This window comes from Microtus ochrogaster, chromosome 2 (assembly GCF_000317375.1).
Source record: "Microtus ochrogaster isolate Prairie Vole_2 chromosome 2, MicOch1.0, whole genome shotgun sequence".
NCBI classification, from domain to species: Eukaryota; Metazoa; Chordata; class Mammalia; order Rodentia; family Cricetidae; genus Microtus; species Microtus ochrogaster.
In genome coordinates this window covers 43,627,587-43,647,558 of record NC_022010.1, presented here as the reverse complement: position 1 = coordinate 43,647,558, position 19,972 = coordinate 43,627,587, and the positions used below count along the sequence as shown (strand labels likewise).

Sequence of the window (19,972 nt, the reverse complement as noted above, 5' to 3'; positions counted from 1 at the left end):
TGGTGGGAAGTAGGCTCATCATCACAGGCACTGGCAACAGAGTCAGGAGCAGCCCCCATCTCAGATGGCCAGACAAAGTGTGAAACCAAGCACAGCTGGCTCTGAGACCTTCCACCTAGAAGTGGCATGTCCATTCTCCGCTGGCCGGTTCTCACGCACATCTCAGTAGCCAATGTCAGTCACAGCACCACCTCTGACTTCAAGGAGGCAGGATCCTGTTGGCTGGTGGTGAAAGACCACCATAACGGCAAGCATAGGGAGCCACCAGAGGCTGCTGGGTAACGGCATACAATGTGAAGTTTGCACAGAAAGATCACTGGCTGCAGAAAAGAAGGTTGTGAGGCCAGGTAGGAACCAACATAAATGTGTGCTCAGTTTGGACCACAACACAGTCTCCTGTCCTCTTCTAAATGTAAAGACTCCTTCCCTCCCGACGACAGTCATCTCGTATCCCCAGACTCAGTCCCACAGGAACAAAGTAATTGATCACAGGTGATTAGGACTGTGAACTCAGATCTAGTCAAGTCTGATTATCTGTGTGCCTGGTGGCTTTTCCCTGATGACATTCACAAATTCTGTGTCAGAATTTTCACATCACTGAACTGCCAGACCCAGAGGCAGCCAAGCTTACTTTAATAAGCAACCAAGACAGGCATAATTAGGGAGGTGAGTCTGCCACCAAGCCCCTTGAAGTCACGCATTAGGAAGCTAGACAGAAAGCGCCTTTGGCTTTGAATTATCTGCATTTACTGCTCTCCCCAGTTAGTGTGGGGTAACTATGAGTTAATGGCACAAGGAAAACCTTTATGCTGACAGATTTGCTGTGGAAGTCATTTTCAGGACACAAGCAAGGGAAGAAATCGTGAAGAGCGGTGTCGTCTGGAACTAGGAGACGAAAGGTTTAATGCCCAACAGCCAATTAGTGTAGAGCAGCCCATCCGCAGCCTCCCTTAGCTCCTCAGTGAATGCGCCAGCCAGCAGCAAGCAGAGGCGTCTGTAGCCTGATTAGGCAGGATCCCCTCTTGGGCTGCTGGGAAAGAGAAGGGAAATCCCAGGATTGTTTGATCAAATTGCATGGGCACCAGTGCTCCATAAACACAGCCCAGTGCTCTTGTTTCCTGCGAAGTTTACCAGTTTGTTATTAAAAGGGGCTTCCTACATAGAGGGATGGCAACGTTCCAAACAGGTGAATGGAGGGAATTACAGGCTTTTTCCCTGGCCTCAGTGATGAATGACACTGCCAAGAAATAGATGAATGCCAGCAGCTACTCACTTCGCCAGCCAATGACTGCAGTAATGATCAGTTCTTCAGGGAGAGTCGGGGAAAGGGGCAGGGATATGGATGGTTCTGTGAATTCATTGAGGCATTTCAGTCTCCGTTCTTGGAACACACACACACGCAAACACACATTTGAACATATAAATAATTTTTAGCATGTTCTGTTTCAAGTTTCAGGTGAGTCCTTTGCTGTTTAGCCTTGTTTAACTACTGAATTGGGTTTTCCTTTGTGGGAGGTCACAGAGCCCTATTATATAAAACGAAGCTTGTAGGTCCTCTCCGCAGACGAATGTATATACACACACTCATTAAATACCTCTAAGGGAAACAATACAGTGCAGATCCAGATGCTCAACCTTCCCAATTTCAGAAGTCAAGAATATGATAACTTCTTTTAATCAAGAACAAGTAACCAGGAGTCAGGTGCTGGACGGTGGCCTGCAGGGGTGAACAAAGGCAGAGAAGGCTGTGCCCACAGAACTTCACAAGGGAAACAGATGGGAAATGTATGACTTCACCAGTAAATACGTAACTACAAACCAGTAGTCTCACATCAGCACAGCAAGGAGTGCTACAGCAAGGGCAAAGGGCAGTGGTGGGTTCAGAAGAAGAGAGGTTCAGTGCATTGATCATTAGCAATCAGCATTGACTGGACCAGCTCCAGTTCACTCACTGATAATCATGCATAATATGTGGATTAACTGACATACATGAAGTCCTAGGCATATCAGATTGTATCTAAAATCATTAGCTCATAAGTTACCCATTTACGTTTTCTTCCTGTGTCCACTGTTTATCTACTGACTAAATGTATAATTTTAGCTAAGGTGATGGTTACTGAAGGTATTTGTTTTCTAGGACTATTATAGCAAATACCACAACCAGTGTACCTTAAACATCAGGCAAAATACAAAACAAAACAACAACAACAAAAAAAACACTAGGGATGCAGCTCAATGGTAGAGCACTTGCCCAGCATGTGCAAGGACCAGGATTCTACCCGCAGCAACACCATCATAACAAAACACAAATGTCAGAAATGTTTTATCTTCATTTTTGGCTGTGTGGACACAAGAGCCCAGTGCCAGCAGACTGGGTTCACCTGAGCCCCTCTTGGTATCTGCCAAAACAGGTATCTTTCTTGGTGTGATCTCGAATAGCCTTCACTTTGTGGATACACACATCCCCCGGTGTGTCTCTATGTCCTGGTCTCCTGGTTTTATAAGGCACAGGATTTGGTTCCACACTAATGGCTGCATTTTAAATTAATTACTTCCTTAACAACCTTCCCCAAATGTGAACACATTCTGAGATTCCAGGGCTTGGAACTTCAACATGGAGATGTGAGTTTATTTTAGTCCATAATCTGGAAATAACTGCATTAGTCCTGGGTAGAAAATCAGAAACTTCCTCGGTTTTATTTATGAATTGGTACCAATAAAGCCCACCAAGAGAGTCTGTATGTGAACAATTCTGGAAGTAAAAAGGCTAAAACTGGTTCCTTTAGATTTTTCTCATCGTATGGGTTTTTGGGGTTTTTGTTGTTGTTGTTGTTTCTGACCAATAATGATGATTCTCACCTTCTTAAACCCTTTAGGAAAATATCCTCTGGTTTCCTACAGTGTCTCAGAAAGTCAGGTAATTTTGCCTCTGTCAGTGAAATTCTCCATTCCTTACCTTCTCTGCTGGCAGTGAGGGCATCTGGAAGTAAGTCTGAGCCTAGTCTACACAGAGCAGTCATGTAGCCATCCATAGATAGTTCTTCATGAGACAGAAGCATCTCTAAACCCAACTTAGCCTTATTTACACTTTTAATTAGCTGGTTCTTTGGGAAGAAGCGAGTTGCTAATAGCCTGTGTCTGGAGTTGTAAAATATGAATGGTATTCATTTTCTGTTGTTATACTGACTAGGAGGATCCTTAGTAGTGGCTCACAGTGTGCATCTGGGCAGTGGGAAGCCCTTCCCCAGCACGTGTTTCATAGCAGCTTCAATACCATTAATTCACACAGTAGAGGTAAATATAGCATTTGACTGTATGTAAATCAAGCCGCTTGCAAAAAAGTTTGCGGTGGTCTCTCTGTTTGGAGGGCACGTTGCAGATGACAGCCCAAGGAAAAGCCACATTTGCTGCAAGAGACGGGAAGAATCTAGGCTGTTGACTCTCCACTCAGACACATTGCTGTGGGGTGACCTGTCACTGCTGATTCATGGAAGCCTCAAATGAGAATCCTCCTGCACTTCCTAGAGTAGCAGAATTTCTAGATTTGGATGGAAACACACACATGCATACACGTGCCGTACATACATGAACACATATTTACACACTAATGTAAGTGTGAATAGCAAAGCATCTTTTATAATCTTAGAGAGGGAGGAAAAGGAAGAGTAGGATGAAAAGGAGGAAGGGGTAAATGTTGTATGCATATTTAAAAATTAGAATCATGTAGAAAGCTGAGTAAAATAAGTATTTCTCGTCTTCTTTTCTTCTCCACCCCCGTCTTCCTCCTGTTCCCCTTCATCTTCCTCCTGTCTTAGAAAATCATAATCTCTGGGAGCAAAGCCTTGGGAACATGTGTTTTTGACAAGTTCCCCAAATTAGTTATGTTCACATTACAGCTAAAGACTCTTGTTCTGTAACACTTATGTGTATAAAATAGTTACTCCCTAAAACAAAACATCTCAAGACCCAAAAGACTTCCAATGAGATAGCCCAAGAACCTTTATGGACCTTCTCTGCATTAAAACTAGAGAAAATTATTTTTAAAGATTGGTTAAAGTCTCTGGAAAGAATCCTAAACTCATACAGAAAATAAAGAAACATGTATTTTAAAAAAAGAACACATAAAAACTCATTAAGAACAGTATCCATGGTGTTTGAGTCAAGGTCCCCTCTCTCCTCTGCCTTTGCTCTTCTGTAGGATGAAATCACTGCACACCATAATTATGACTGCAGGTCCTCTTTCCTCCAGCTCCCGGCTAAAGGACTGTCTTCCTAGGTAGAACATCTCTAATCCTGCCCCAGCCACCTGTGCCAAGGTTTGGTCATGGGTGAGTGTGAACTAGAGGCATAGATCTAGTCCCCTACAAAGACATCACTCAGGGAACAGCAGTTGTACCATGGGGCCATGCTAGGAGAATATTAGGGTCTCTCCTTGCTGGGAGAGACAAGCCATGGAGACTAGAGGTTACTCACCTATTACCCAGAAAAGTTAGCTCCTAAAGTCGAGGTGCCACCAAGGAAAGCACCCCACTGCCTACAACCCAAACCTTAGAGCCATAGATGGCTTAGAGGTTTGACTTGATGGTAGAAACATGCTATACAAAATCAAGTCCCAAATCTTCCCCCAAAGGAACTGACTTTATCCTCAATAGAGATTACAGACATTTAAGGCAATAGAGCTCTTAAAGGTTCCCTTGGGAGGATCTGGTAAAAGGCAGGGATTGGAGATGTAGACCTGATAGTTTGCCAGAGAAAACTGGGGAAAGAAGGAATCACAAAGGAAATTCCTTATGCTGGAAACAAGTGCTCCCCAAAAGTAATTTGAATCTTCCATAATGGACAGCACTGGCAAAGATTAATTATGTAACTATGAAGGACAAGGTATTACGTACTTCCTTTTTCCTGCCATCTCTTAACTGATTTAAAAGCTGTTGTATAAGAGAATATGTGTATGTATTGTTGGACTATAACATAGAAATGTAATAAATTTGCAAGAAATTTCACTAAGGTAACATGTGGATGAAGATCTTTGTTGTCAAAAGAAACATCTCCAGGTAGTAACTGGAATCCCCAGGAGCAAATGAAACCGTGCAGAAATGATTCGTAAGGATGCTAATAAACAAAGCGATCACATACATTAGCTCGCCTTTCCTATCTCAGCCCCAACACACACACAATTATAAAAAGTGATAATTATGGCACTTGGATGTTAGGTGTGAAGCATTTGTGAACGTAATATATACAAGAACAATACCACAATACATAGGGAAAGGACATAAAGCCCTCTCCTGGAGGAACAGTTTTATATTTGCTGAATTAAACAGTATGTATCAGAAGCTGATTCTGATAAGATGTTTCTTAGGTAACTAAGAAGGTAAGTTAAAAATAGTGAAAAATCAATCAGTAAAGATATTAAAGTGCTGCATTAGAAAATACGCTCTTAGCACAGGAGTGTAGGAGGTATAGGGATATAGAAGAAATGTGTGGCCTATGGAAAGAAGGTGGAATGGCTAATGTAAGTTCAGCTGTGTCAATAATGGCAGTAGGAGCTGGCAAGATGACTCAGTGTAATGCTTTCTGGGCAAGCATGGGGATCTGGGTTTGGATCTTCAGCACCATGTAAAAGGCTGAGAATTTCACTGTGTACCAGTAACTCCCCGCCTGGCCCATCTAGCTAAATTGCTGATTTCTAGGTTCAGTAGAGACTCTTATCTCAAAAATAAAGTGGAGAGCAACTGGGGAAGACACCAGACGTTGACCTTTGACCTGCACACACATATGCTTACACACTAGGATGGGCATGCACATGGGCATGAATATGTTCATATACTCAGACAACATATATACACACAAAAATAGTGGCATTGAAGGTGAAACAATTAAGCAACGGTTCAGGTTGTCAGGTTTTAGAAAGCTGAGATCTAAATATGTGCTTTCTACAGGAAATATACTTGGGCTTCAAAGGTATGCACTGATTGAATATGCAAGGATGGAAAAACATCCAGCCATTGCCTAGAGTAACAATACCGAGTTGCACCAACACACCTCCTTTGTGGCTAAATATGTGTTGTAGGCCCAACATGAGCAGGTTCCAGGGATTATCGGCCTTGGTAGCCTTTAAAGTTCATATGACCTGAGCTTCTGTGTTGAGATCCTGAGCCTAAAGATGGAAGTGGAGTGGCTACTGCATGTTCCTTGCTGACAGGAGGAAGGACCATCTATTTTCTGACCTTGGGTCACTCTGGGGTTCCTTAGGCAGGCCTGCCAGAGAACCTGAGATTGCCAAGTACCGAATGGCATGCCAGCCAGCCTATTCTTACCAGTCAAGCTCAACAGGATGCGGTGTTTGTTTCTCTACAAACAGCCTTGTGGGTGGAATTTCCCTTTTCTGCCCACTCAGTTCCTACCCATTTATGATATTTATTTTTGGTTCCACCATCAACATTTAACTAGACTGGGGAGGAGAGCAGAACAGAGCATGCTCAGAACTCAGCCATGGGAAGTATGTGCCTACATGGAAGGCAGCAGCCTCTACTCTTACTGTTCCTTCAATCACCTGAGAACCTTTTAAAAACATGCTGCATTCGGTTCCTGTTACCCTAGCTTGTGGTTTAACTGTACATACTGGGTCCCCGAAAATCTATACAAGATCGGGACTTAATTGGAGAATTACTCATCCAATGTGAAGAAATTAAGTCAGCTCGCATTAGACCCGAGTCAAGCTCGACAGCAGATTATTACCCCGCAGAGTTTGTTGGAGAGTGGAGCCTCCTACCACCGCTGCCGCCGCCGCCGCCGCCACCACCACCACGCAGTGTAAAAAGCATTCAGGAGAACACCTGCCTGTCGACACCCCTTCCTGCTCCCCACCAATGTTTCTGATGCCCGTTGGCCTCTGTGCACTGTTCCCTAGTCAGCCATGTCTCTATGGGAAACACGGAGTCCTTGGGCCTGGGAAAAGCATCTCACCGTCACTCCAGTGCACTCCACAGGCTTCCACACCTGCTGCTCAGCGTTGGCCCAGGTTGATTCTGAAAAGCATCTCCCAGCTTAGGCCTTTGATATGTGTTTGGCACTGACCTGGCTCAGTCTTCTCTCTTGATTGTTACCTCCTCTTGGTCTCCTCCACCTTACTACTGTTTCTCTGCTCAAACCTCTGACATCTCTTTTCTTATCATTTGTTGTTCTCTGAGGACGCTCTCTCCTCACGGTTCCCCCCTGGGCTGTTTGTGGGTTATCCTCTGTGTTTTCCCCAAGCCTCCCTCAGTTCACCTACACATTTCCACACACTCATCTACAGGACTGTCTGCTTATGTCCTGGTCTACAGATACCAAGGGGCTAATTTGTGTGAAATTCAGCCAACACTGACCGATGCCTCTTCTTTGCAGTCTCCTGGAATTGAAAGAAAGGCATAAAATGGTCCCTGAAACCTGGTGTGTCAGGCAAGATCCGCCAAAGGCCCTAACCTGAAAAGCAGAACACCTGTAGGAAGTGTCAGAGGTAAAAAGCACATGCTCGTGTGCCACCCTGGCCATGGACAACACTGACCAGGAGCCCAAGTAATAGGCAGAGTCTGATCAAAGGCATAGGACTGAAACATTTACAAATCAGATATTTACAAGGTGTCAGAAATCAGGGCCAGGTGGACGGATGGGCAAGGAGCAGTAAAAAGCAGAGGAGGTAGATGATGACTCAGCTGAACGTTGTTGGAAGGCGGCTTGGTTATTCCAGCCACTCGGCAGCTCAAACCCGAATAAACAAACAGAAACTGTATTATTTAAATCACTACTTGGCACATTAGCTCTAGCTCCTTATTGGCTAACTCTTACATCTTAATTTAACCCATCTCCATTAATCTGTGCATCACCATGAGGTCGTGGCCTACTAGCAAAGTTTCAGCATCTTTTTCAGGCAGGGCTACATGGCTTCTCTCTGACTCCGCCTCCTTTTTCCCAGCATTCAGTTTAGTTTTCTCCACCTAGCTCTACTCTATCCTATCAGGCCCGAAACAGCTTCTTTATTAACCAGTGGTATTCACAGCATACAGAGGGGAATCCCACCTCAGCTGAAGGACTAGAAATAGGGAAGAATAAAAAGATTTCCTTTAGAAAATTCTTTTGATTCTCATCTCAAAGCATCGCCAGAGCCTGACCTCTTTCCACCCTACTCCAAACCAACATCAGTTTTTGTAACCCCTACATCTTGCTCATCTGCCCTAGCTAACCTGCATTTCCTGCTGTTTCTTGGTTCTGGTGGTTGTTGCTTCACTGCTCCCCTGCTATGGGGAGTCTGTCCTTCTCAACATGCTTTCCTCTCCCACTTTCCCCAAGGACAGGCCCAGGTATTGCTGCTTGAGAAGCATGCTTTGATTCTTCATCTTTTGTAGCACCCCCGCAACCCTTATGTTCTATCCTTCCCTAGCTATATTTTACATGGCACTGAAATGTATGCTTAGTAATCTTCATCCGCTTACTCTCTAATGTTCCTAATGACGTGCAAGACCTTGGGCAGAAGAATTTTTGCATCTTTGTTCCTGCTTGTTTCATGCCTTGATAATTGGATGGATGGATGGATGGATGGATGGATGGATGGATGGATGGATGGACAGATAATAAATATATAAGATAACAAAGTTAAGACTTGAACAATAAAGCAAGACACCAACTAAAGGAGTCTTGAAATCCTGGACTTCTGTGTTCTATGTAGACAGATTCCTGTTCCTCTGTACCCTTGGATTCACTGGTAGATAGTATTGTTTCACAAAGAGAGAGGCTGGAAGAAGTCTACCCATCAGGTCTCTTTGCCCGTTCTAGAAAGGTACTAATCTAGGACTTCCAGAACAAGTCAAGGGTACAACAGAATGGCTTCAAGGATAGGGACATTTCATTCTTTCTCTAGAGGTTGTGTTTCCATGGGATACGATCCTTGATACCTGTGGATGAAATGTCGCTTCACTCTGTCTTGTCTCCTGTGGTGAACGTACTTAGCAATCGGGATTTGTTGGCATTCAGGGCAAAGTGAAATATCACGACAAGAATAAGCAAGAACACTGGGTGCCAGCTGCAGCTTTGTATTTCCCTTCTCGTGTAGCCTTAGGCAGGGTATTCAAATTCCTCACCATCTCCTCTGTAACCTGAGGATAAGGGCAGTGCCTTTGCTGGGAATGTTGTTAGGATAGAATGTGGCCTTGTTTTTAGGCACAACACTTGTGGTGTTGTACTTGGCAAATGTCCACCTATTCTTGTTGTTGGATCAGAAATTCTTTTAAAAATAATAATTTTTGGAGCCTGCCCTGGAACTAGCTCTTGTAGACCAGGCTGGTCTCGAACCCAAAAACCACAGAGAAACCCTGTCTCAAAAAAAAACCAAAAAAAAAAAAATAATAATAATAATAGTAATTTTTGTTTGGGACAGTTCCTCAGAGTTCCCAGCTGTGGGACTTCTCAAACATTCAAGCTCATGCCTTGTTAAACTGCTGATCTGATGCAGAAGGTCATGTGTACCTGGTACTTGGCACTGCTGACCAGCTCTCCGCTACTGCTTGGCGCCACAGCCCATACTCTAACTAGACCCCGTACAAGAAGGCCAAGGAGAGATGGATACTGATGAATGTTTAACTCAACATTAAAGACAGCCTAGAATTACCACACTGCAGAAGGACTGTGTTATTCCTAATCACTTTCTCTGCTGGGGTCCCTGAATCTAATGCCAGCTGTATCTACCTTTATAATATTGCAGAAGGTTATCTATCTGTCTGTCTGTGTGTCTGTGTGTCTGTCTGTATATCTATCTGTCTATTTACTATCATCTATATCTATCTATTATCTATTTATTTATCTATCTATCAATCATCTACACACACACACACACACACACTCATCCCCAGGGAGATTTCTCTCAGTGCCAAGAAAAGAAGAGAAGGATGATTTTCTTCTTCAACCTGCGGTGGGTTTCTGTGGCCCTTTAACATATGGCCAGGCGATTGTTTTCATGGCTGTTTAATGGTTTGTGAAGCAATTGCTGGAGGAAACAGGCCTACAACAAGCCAGGCCAGAGGGGCAAAGGGATCTGTGGCCAATGTTATTGCTGCTGAGTGCCAGTCCGTTCCTAATCCTTCCTCTCTCCAGCTAGCCGGGACAGACGGCTTCCACCTGGCTTGACCTCCTGTCTGGCCAAACCAGACCAGATAGTCATCCATCAGCTTCCCTATTTGCCCCCCAGAGGGCATCCTGTGGTTTGTGGGCCGGGGTTGGAGGTTTTGCTCATGACTTCCCATGGCTGCTGCAGCGCAGCTTCGAGCACTGTCAGTTCTCACTCCAGATGTTACCGGCCCGGTATCCATATGTTTCAAGGCGGGATCAGCAGGTTTGCACAGTAATGTTAAACTAATTAATCATAAACGGATGCTTTAGCAGCTCCAGGAGCCAAAGTGGGCTTGGGATTACAAAGCTGTAGATGATGCATATGGTCTTATTAAGATGGAGGGAAAGGTGAGGCGGAGCGCTCTCCATTGCCTTCGTGCAGTCTGTTATCTTACTGGACTCTTTCCCCAGACCCACTAAAACCTATGTGGGAAAATCTACAAATAACTTCCTGTAACTATCTTTGGGTGTGACAAAACAAAAATATAAGTTGCATGACACCAGAAAAAAATGAGAAAAGGGGTCCAGCAGAGTGGGGGACCAAAGCCCTGGTTCGGTTGCATTTTATCTCTTTGTGACTGAACACATCACTCAACTGATTTAACGAACATTAAGAATCAACTAAATGAAGTCAAGACTTATCTATGTTCTGTTTTTATTTTCTAAGTATAAAATTGATATTTTTACATGAGTTTGGCTTCTGAAACAAAGTAGTTTACAGTTTATACTCCTTATAAGAGCAGTGGTCACGAAAACCTGCCTGTTTCACTATTCCCAAATCCGCACTCCACTCTTCTAAAAAATAAATAAATAAATAACAACACTTTACTAAACTCAGAAGAGATGGAAAAACGTGAGACAGTTTAATGTTGACTATAGACAGCCTGGCCAGATCTATTAAATAATTTAAATAGTTAAATGAGCTTAGTAAATTTAATTTTTAATTAAAAATACTAAATCTGTTAACAATAAAAATATCTCACAGCTACTCAAAGAACTCAAAATGGAGAAGAAAGAAACTCCAAACCATTTTTGCTCCTCAGTGAGAATGAGGGCTGGAGTGTGACTCAGTTGCTCGGGCACTTGCCTAGTATATGTGGAGCCATGGGTTCACTCCTCAACACTGACTTAAAAAATAATGAGCTGGATAAAAATAGGATGTGAACATAAATCCCATTCGCTCTTTAGCACACTGAGAGGTGATGTTTTGGTTATGAACTGGTTAGAAAGAGAATCTCCTCTATTTATATTTAAAGAAACAAATATGCCTGATAATTATCCATATGTTCTCTAATTAGACTGTATTTTAAGCCAGCTTTTATATGTCTAGGAACACTGAGATAATAAAGACTCGTGAGAACTACCCATTGCCACGCATAGCTGGTACAGAGCTTGCTTACTGGCACTCAGATGTGTATCCCTGGCGTGCACATGTTTATCTCAGTTGATGCAATACTAAGTGATTTTCGGAGCTTGTTGGCCCTTGGCCAGTTGTTAGCCTGGGTTCCCTCCTTAACTTTGAGTTTGGGGTCAAAGGCTCTAGTATTTGTTAAAAGGATTGAGCCCCTTTTAGGGAAAGTAGTCCTTGAGTGGTATTTAGACTTTGCCTTCATGTTGATTGGATAGGCTGGTCACTACTTCCATAACCATAGTAACCATGAAAATGTCATGGCTCCATTAATGGGTATGGAATTAAGATCCATGCCTGGGACGTGGAGATGAAACAGATCTTTGATGACTTTCTGCTGTCTCCGGAAAGAAGTCACTCTGTCCCTAGAGCATAAACTGAAGGGCCTCACACCCAGCCAGAGAGAGAGGTCCTTCCCCACCTGGGGATCCCAACAGAGAGAAACAGAAGACTCTGTCCCCCTGGGTAAGGACAAGACAGTGTAACTATGGGTTCTCTGGATGTGGGGGTGTCTCTAGAAGTCTAGTTTAAGACTCGGCTACCTATCTTTCCACCTTAAGGAATGAAAGAACATGATATCAGGCAGTGTTACTAGCAAGGTCTGAATTATCAGTCCTCCCTGGGTCCAGGAAAACCTTGTGTATAACTCAGAGTACCTACCAGAAAAACGGGAAGTGGGGCAGGGACTGGCAGCAGTCCGGCTGCCTGGCACACGTGTGACAGGCCTTAAGGAAGGTGCATCTTCCCAGGAACAGTGAGGGACATTGCCCTGTGCTCTCTGGGAAAACAGGCTGGGGCTTTGGCTGTTTCTGGTACCTCTAGTTGGAATAGTTGACACACTTATTATCGTGCATTTATTAATACTTTGATTTGGTTTGTACAGGTTGGGGGATAATGCTAGTCTGCTGAAACTGGATGAGGGAAAAGACAATGCCATTCATCGCATTAGTGGTTGCCAGGCAACTGATTGGATGTTTTGTGTTGCTTCTAGTAACACACAGTGTCTGGCCAGAGTGGGGTGTCTGTGACCAAAGAACTATGAAGTTTGTCTCAGTCTTTAGAAGTGAGTGGGAGTCAGAGAATGCACACACCTGGCAATGATCTTCTCTAGAAACCAGCCCCAGTTCCAGAGCTTTAGGTTCCTAAAGCCATAGCTTATTTCTACAGCGGCTGTCTCCTCAGAGTCTGCCACAAAAGAAACCTGCTTCACAGAAAATGTTGCCTTGTACTTTTTAATGGAAAGCTATCAGAATCTTGGTCAGTAAGCACCTTTGCAATTTTCGTAGCCACTTGGGGAAAGCCAAGAGCCATGTTTGAAATGAGAGCCCTTTCAGTAGGGCTGAAAGCTCAAGATTCTGCCAAGTAGTCTTTAGGAAAGTGGCTGCTCTAATTTCAGTGGTCACAGCAGATGGCAAGGCCACAGGAGAGGAGCTATCCATATGTAATCTCCCGTTAATGCCTTTGTGAATGAAACAAACGAGTGGGGAACTTCATAGGTAGCAAAAGTAGGCAGGGTACCAGGTTTGCACATCAGCAGGATTTTGCTGGTCTTAATTTCTTTTCCTGCTCTGAACCAAATGATGAGGGATAATAGTAGATACAACAGACCATGAGGCAACCACACTGCATTCTGTAGAGGAGATCAAAGTAATAGCTCGTAGTATACTGCACTTTAAAAGATGATGATGCTAATAGTAGTGCCGAGTATATATGGGAAATTTAATCTATTCTGAAGGATGTTAGAAGATAGTCATCCGCTCAGCATACTGTAATCCCAGCACTCAGTGGGTAGAAGCAGAAGGGCCAGGAGTTCAAAGTCAGCTTCAGCTACAAAATGAGTTTGATGTCAGTTTGTACACGAAGATACTCCTCAAGTCAAGTTATTATCTTCTGGTTAGTCTGAGAAGCTTTGCTGAGGGAGGGGGGCTGAAGAGGAAAGATAGAGTGAGGAGGGTGGACCATTGGTTATGTAGAACATGAAGAACTCAGGAGATACAGCTCCAGACTCAATGTTCGTGCTTCAAGGCAGTGAAGAGCCAAGATGTGGCCCATGGACAACAAGACTGAGCTTTGTACTTCTCGGGTAGGCAGTGCTGTCTTTGCCTCCTAGGCTCTGCTGGCCCAGAAATGAAAGATCTGAGATCACTTAGCTCAACTCCTGTCTTAGGGTTTCTGTTGCTGTGAAGAGACACCATGACCCCAGCAACTCTTACAAATGTTTTATTGGAGCTGGCTTACAGTTTTAAGGTTTAGTCCATTATCGTCATGATGGAATACGGGGAAGTGTGCGGGCAGTTATGGTTGCTGCTGGACAGGGAGCTGAGAGTTCTGCATCTTGATCCACAGGCAGCAGAAAGACTCTGAGTCACTGGATGTGGCTTGAGCACATATGCGACCTCAAAACTCACCACCATGGTGACACACTTCCTCCAACAAGACCACACCTCTAGTAGTGCCACTCCCTCTGGGCCAAGCACTCAAACACATGATTCTACCAGGACCATACCTATTCAAACCATCCCAACTCTCTTATTTTATAAGTGAGGAAACTGAGTCACAAGGGCATCATGTTATCTTAAGTGAGTGTTATTGCTGGGAGCAGAATCCATCTATATTTCCTTCTGGTCCAGTGATAATGATGCCCTGACTGATAGACAGCTGTGCAGTTGAGGATGTCAAGGAAAAAATATGGGAGATCCAGGGAGAGGGGGAGAGCAACAGAAGCAGCTATACAGATGAAAAGTCTAAAAGAACCGTGATCTCCTTTCTTGCTGGCAGTGTCTCAAAAACAAACAAGACTCTCGGTGTTCTCTAAAAGAGACAGAACCATCACACAAAAGAGCCGCTCAGCGGATCAGCCACAGGCCCAGCAGAGCCGTTTGTTTCTGCTCACCCAGCTCCCTATGGTTCGCTCACTTAGGCTCCTTAACTTTCCTCTTTCTTTCTTAAGGCGGTGGGCTCTCCCTGCCACCCAGCCATTCAGGTTTTGTTCGCAACTGTCCTTTTACTCGGGGCCATTTCAGAACCTGACTGTCCGTTTCCCTCGGGTTCTAGGTTATGAGTAACATGATGAACTTGGTGTGTAACTGCCTGGGTGTCTCGGTGTCCTGCACAGGAACTGTAGGGAGAACACGAGCAAACGCATGAGCCAGCTGTCTCTTACCACTTGCTGTGCAGGGTGTTGCCTTGGCATTTTCTGTGACCCGTAACTGCTTGTTAGTTTTAGCACGAGAGCTCCTTGCCTACTGATGAGAAAACATAAAAACATTTTCTGTGGTGGTCTCTAGAATATGCTAGCTCTTTTTTTTTTTTTTTTTGATTTTAGTGTTCCTCTGTGGTCTCAGGCTTGGGGTAGAGAGGATCTTGGAGAACTGCCAACATCCCCATGCCCTCAGACATGGGGAGCCCCTTCCCACCACCTCTGTTGGTGGCTCAAACCCTTCTCTTTCTGTATTCTATCTATCTAGCTTCTATTTCTGTGGAAGAACTTATTTAATATTACTTTAAATCATAGTTATTTGAGGGTTTGTCTTACATGGTGAACCCTGGGGTGCGCAGTAATCCCATCCCACTCCTTGATCTCTCACAGCCCCTAACACAGCGCCTGCCCCACTCTCTATAAATATTTGAGCGAGTGACAAGCTGCTAACAGGCTCCTGAGTTGGCCACAGTGGGACATCTGTAATAACTAGAAAGTTCTGTGTTCCCTGGGTAGGGGCAGAAGGGAAACAGCGCAGTGACAGAGGTAATGAGTGTTTTACTCTTCTGCTTTCCTTGTGCCCTGTGTGACCAAAGCTGAACACCGGGCTCCCCTCCAGGACAGGAAACCTGAAAACTGTAGAGAGTTGTGTATAAATGGGAGAAGAAGAACCTTCCTGGGTGTGAACCTAGTTGAGAGGACAGTCTTGTGAGGCCTTTTCAGTGCTTTATCCCCCTGCCCATAACTACCCTGGGGGTCATCTGCTGATGATTGCCCCTAGCTTCCTGTGTTTCTCTGAGATGGTGGCTCTCTGGCCTCTGGGCATGGTTGGCCTATGGGAGGTCAGGCTACACATGCCAGAGTTACTCTAGAGGGGGCTTAACCACTGCACAGTGAAGCTTAACATGCCAATAGCTCAACTTCCATACCTGTCAGCCAGGCCACGAGGAGGTACATTTTATAGTTTCTTCAAGGGCCTCCAGAAAGAATGAACCCAGCTACTCTAATTCATTGATAAATAAACCCCTAGCCATCCCAACTCTTCCTTCCCTTTGCTGTGCTTCCGGGGAGAGTGTCTAAACTGAGGATTTTCCTGACATCTCTCCACCAAGGTCTAGTTCGTGAAGAACCTGGACAAAAACAATGACAGAAGCAGGAAATATGGGAGGGCTTCAGTGCTGTCCCTAGAAGGCAGAACTATTAAAGCCAGCACTTCCTTTTTCTCCCCCTTTCCCTCTTCTATTTCAAAGCACAAGGTTGGTTTTTTTTCCCCTGACAGTTCTATAAATAGTCTAATTTTTCAGTGTTCTAAGTCAGCAAACGGTGCTGATAATGATCCGTAATTCTGTAAAGGACAGTTGTTTCACGTGACAACAGCCGGAGATATTCTAGCTCTCTTAAGGGAATGCACAGAAGGGCTCATGCCATGCTAAAAACAGAGCTGGAGCTCAGAGGCCATTAGATATCAGAATGGATTTGTGCTTGCGTGCTTGGCTTAACCTTTAAACTTCCATGGAGACCTTCTAGACTAAGAGACCTTATCAGCCTGGGCCAGCTTTGGGATGGAGCATGTGGACGTGGGGGACAGCTGAAATGAATGGGGACTGCTGAAATGAAAGGAAAATAAAGGAACCTTCATTAAGCCTCCCCCGGTGTTAATGAACTCCAACGGAGCTCACAGAGCCCAGAGTAAATGCTGCCACTGAGGAACATTTATCATCATCTGAGAAGATTTGTAGCAAAAAGTGAGAGTGTGAATAACCTGGCTCCTGGTCCTCCGGGCATCATGTGTGCAGAAGAGTTCCCCGAGGATGCCACAATACATGGCTACTTTGATAGACAATTAATAGGAGGGAACCGTTCACAATAACCAGGATCATCACGGCACTGTGTTGGTGGGGGTTTTCCTTTTGTCTCGTTCCTTCCCGGAGAGCTTTTTGCTGGCCTAGTAGGAAACAACATACATGTTCTCGAGTTTTTAATAGGCAGGCAAAAATGGGAATGGATGTAAATAAAACCCAGCGTGAAAGGAGACAGCAGGTCGAGGAAGTTCCTGCAGATGCGTTAGGGACACCCCCTGGTGCCGTTTTCCTGCAGATGCATTAGGGACACCCCCTGGTGCCGTTCGACATCAAGTCACACAGGGAGAAGAAGGGGGCCCACAGATCTTATTTTCGAGTGGAAGAAAATATTGTGGCCTCTAAATTCTGAGTTTATGAACACCCTGGCTAGTGGCTCCTACCTACCTGAGGTCTTTTGGCAGGCATGAGAAGAGTGGGAGGTAGGAAGGAAGGACACCTTTGGCTGGTGACAGGAAGCTGTTTAATTACCACATCTTTACCATCTCTGCCATATTGTAGGGCACAGTTATGCCTTGTGTACAGCTCTCTCTAGAATAAGACAGATACCTTTGCTTCCTTCAGCTCATCCCATGATCCACTACTTCCAAGAGTGCTGTGTGGAAAGTAGCTTTCTTGGCTTTGAAGATTCCATAGGAGTTGGATAAGGTGATTGTGCTGATGTGTGTTAGTCTTTGGCATACAGTCCATCCTGGTTCTCAGTTGAAATGTCTCAGCTTTACACAAGGACTTTCCTGGGGTCTATCATAGATATGGAAACCAAACCTATTCCAGTCTCTCAGGCCTTTGGTTTTGGGTGGTCCCCTTTTCCAGGTACCCCTCTCCCAGCCATGCCCAGTGATGGCTACCTTTTCAGTAGCCCCCCCACCCCCACTAAGTGTTTATTCTGCCTTGCCTTCTAGAATGCCTATGTCAACATCAACCGCATCATGTCTGTCGCTTCCCGCCTCTCAGAGGCCGGCCATTATGCCTCCCAGCAAATCAAGCAGATCTCCACGCAGCTAGACCAGGAGTGGAAGAGTTTTGCTGCTGCGCTGGATGAACGCAGCACCATCCTGGCCATGTCTGCCGTGTTCCACCAGAAGGCAGAGCAGGTAAGACCCAGAAACCTGTTGTAGACGGTAGTAGTGGGAAGCGTGCAAGAGCAGGGCAGGGCAGCACAGGAACATGCGTGCATGCTCTCCACAGACAACCTTAAAGTCCTGCTGAATAGCTTGGGTAGTAAGCCTTGTTTTCCATATCTATATATGGTGTGTGTGCGTGTGTGTACGTGTGTCTTGACTATCTGACTAATGTACTCTGAATGGAGACAGAGGAATGGAAGAAGAGTGCCAACTTGAGGGCCAAGCAGAGGAAACTAATTTTACACGGAGCATTTGTTAGGCATTTGCTGTGGGTAATAATAAGTTAGTAATGACGCAATGGGTGGAAATAGCGGTTACTGTTGCTACATGCAGTAGCTGTGTGCGCCCATTTTACAAAGAGGAACACTGAATTTCACCTGCCTTAGAGCCTGTGGTGCGTCAGATCCTGGAGAACCAGTTGTCAGTAACATTGCCATATGTTAAAAGCATCCTTAAAGCTCACCACTTCCTGGGTACTACATCTCAGTATAGTCTATGGTCTTGGGGTTATTTTTATGTTCTCTGTGACTGAAATGTCATATAGTTGTGTGCTACTAGTAGGCCCCCCTTCCCACTTCACATTCAGTAATGTCACACTGGTAGGCTAAAGTGTTAAAAATGGGAGAGTCTTACATCATGGAAGCCATCAAATGCTGCAGTGCAGGGCTAGATGATCTCTGGAGTGCTGAGAAAAGGGGAGGGTGAGATTTTGCAGTTACAGTGTGAACAGCACATAAAGTCCAGGAATACCTCTCAGTGTTCACACTCAAGTCACCGAGGGGCAAGCTGTGGGTTACTCCTTAACGTAAGCAAAGACATCGCAGCGTTGTGTGGGAGCGATTGAAGCTTGTCACTTACTACCAACTGTAGGTTGGCTGTGGACACAAGCGTTTATCCAAAGCACCTGTGAGAGTGGGAGGCCGCAGGAAACTACAATATGAGGCATTGTGTATGCTAGTCTCTGTAAAGTGTAGATTACATATTCTTTATATTAATAAAACTTGTAATGTACTCGTATCAATACACACACGCACACACATCCATGTAAGTACTAATTGTTAAACATTTTCTCAAATCCACTGCTAAAATCCTACAGTCTGGGCTACTGAGGTTTGAAGCCAGAAGTGACTAACATTAAATACCTGTAATCTTCTAAGTTCCTTTCGTGGCATTCTGGTTAGGTAGCCCACCTGTAAAGGAGTTTCAGACACATACTGGTATCTTAAGTTCCTCCTCCTAACCAGTCTAACAGGGACGGCAACAACATGGAACCATTGAAGGATCCTTGACTTTGAGGCCAGACATGAAGGTTCTGTACCCTGTCCCTACTTCCCAAGTTTTGGACATGTCAACGCCATGTCCTCTTCTCTGGTGTGAGCCTATTGTCGGTCTCAAGGGCTGCTGGGAGGAGACAGGCTGTGATGGATGGGCCCAGTAAGCCACCTAATATGTTACAACCAGCCACTGTTACTACCATATGTATTTGCTGAACACACTGACCCAGCATCCTTTTATTTTTCACCTGTGTTTAGTTCCATCCGTAGCTGTCCCCCACTCTGAGATAAATACTTGCTATGAATCAAAACCATGGGCCTACACTTTGAGAGGGACCTAGCCATATCTTTTCTTGGAACTAAGTAGTGGCTGGTGCCTTCTTAGGATCCTAAGGACATTGGTGTCCAGCCTGTTCTGTCTTCAGCTCTATCTTTTGCTCCCTTTGTTCTGGGTTTATCTAGTTAGCAATGAAGACTTGGTCTCTCCCTCTGTCTCTGGCTTCCTTGCTTTAGCCGTATAGGGCCTGCTATAGGACTCCTATGATTGAAACAGGGAAATCCCTCTCTCCTCGGGGGACCCCAGAATGTCAAGTTGCTCCCAGGTTCTTCTGTGAAGTACTGAGGGGTAGAACAACAACCCAGTAGGAAGCTTCCCAGTATGTGCCATGTGACACTGATTAGTACCTGGCAGTTCTTCTATAACTGCCAAGAGATACCTAAAGACACAGAATATAAAACCAAGTGGAGCAGCCAACAGGCCAGGGGCTAAAAACTGACAGATGCCAGGATGAGTGGTCACATATTTGCAGAAGAAAACACAGGGCCAGAACTGAGAGGAACTGCTGGTTTGGGATGTTCTGCCTTGGATTGGTTTGCCTCAAAAGCAAGTTGATTTGTATCTATTTTAGCACAATTTCCTCAGGTGTTTCCAGTCCTTCGGGGAAAGTCACAAAACCATGTTTCTC

General features: G+C 44.8%; 1 protein-coding gene across 12 annotated transcripts in view; it reads left to right on the top strand.

Moving 5' to 3' along the window:
* Positions 1-19,972, top strand: part of Kalrn (kalirin RhoGEF kinase) — a 609,827-nt gene that overhangs the window by 236,290 nt on the left and 353,565 nt on the right. For all 12 annotated transcript variants that reach the window (XM_026785738.1, XM_026785749.1, XM_026785747.1 and 9 more), the window contains exon 7: positions 17,512-17,703. In XM_026785738.1, the coding sequence (XP_026641539.1) occupies positions 17,512-17,703 (192 nt within the window). The remainder of the gene's footprint in view (positions 1-17,511; positions 17,704-19,972) is intronic.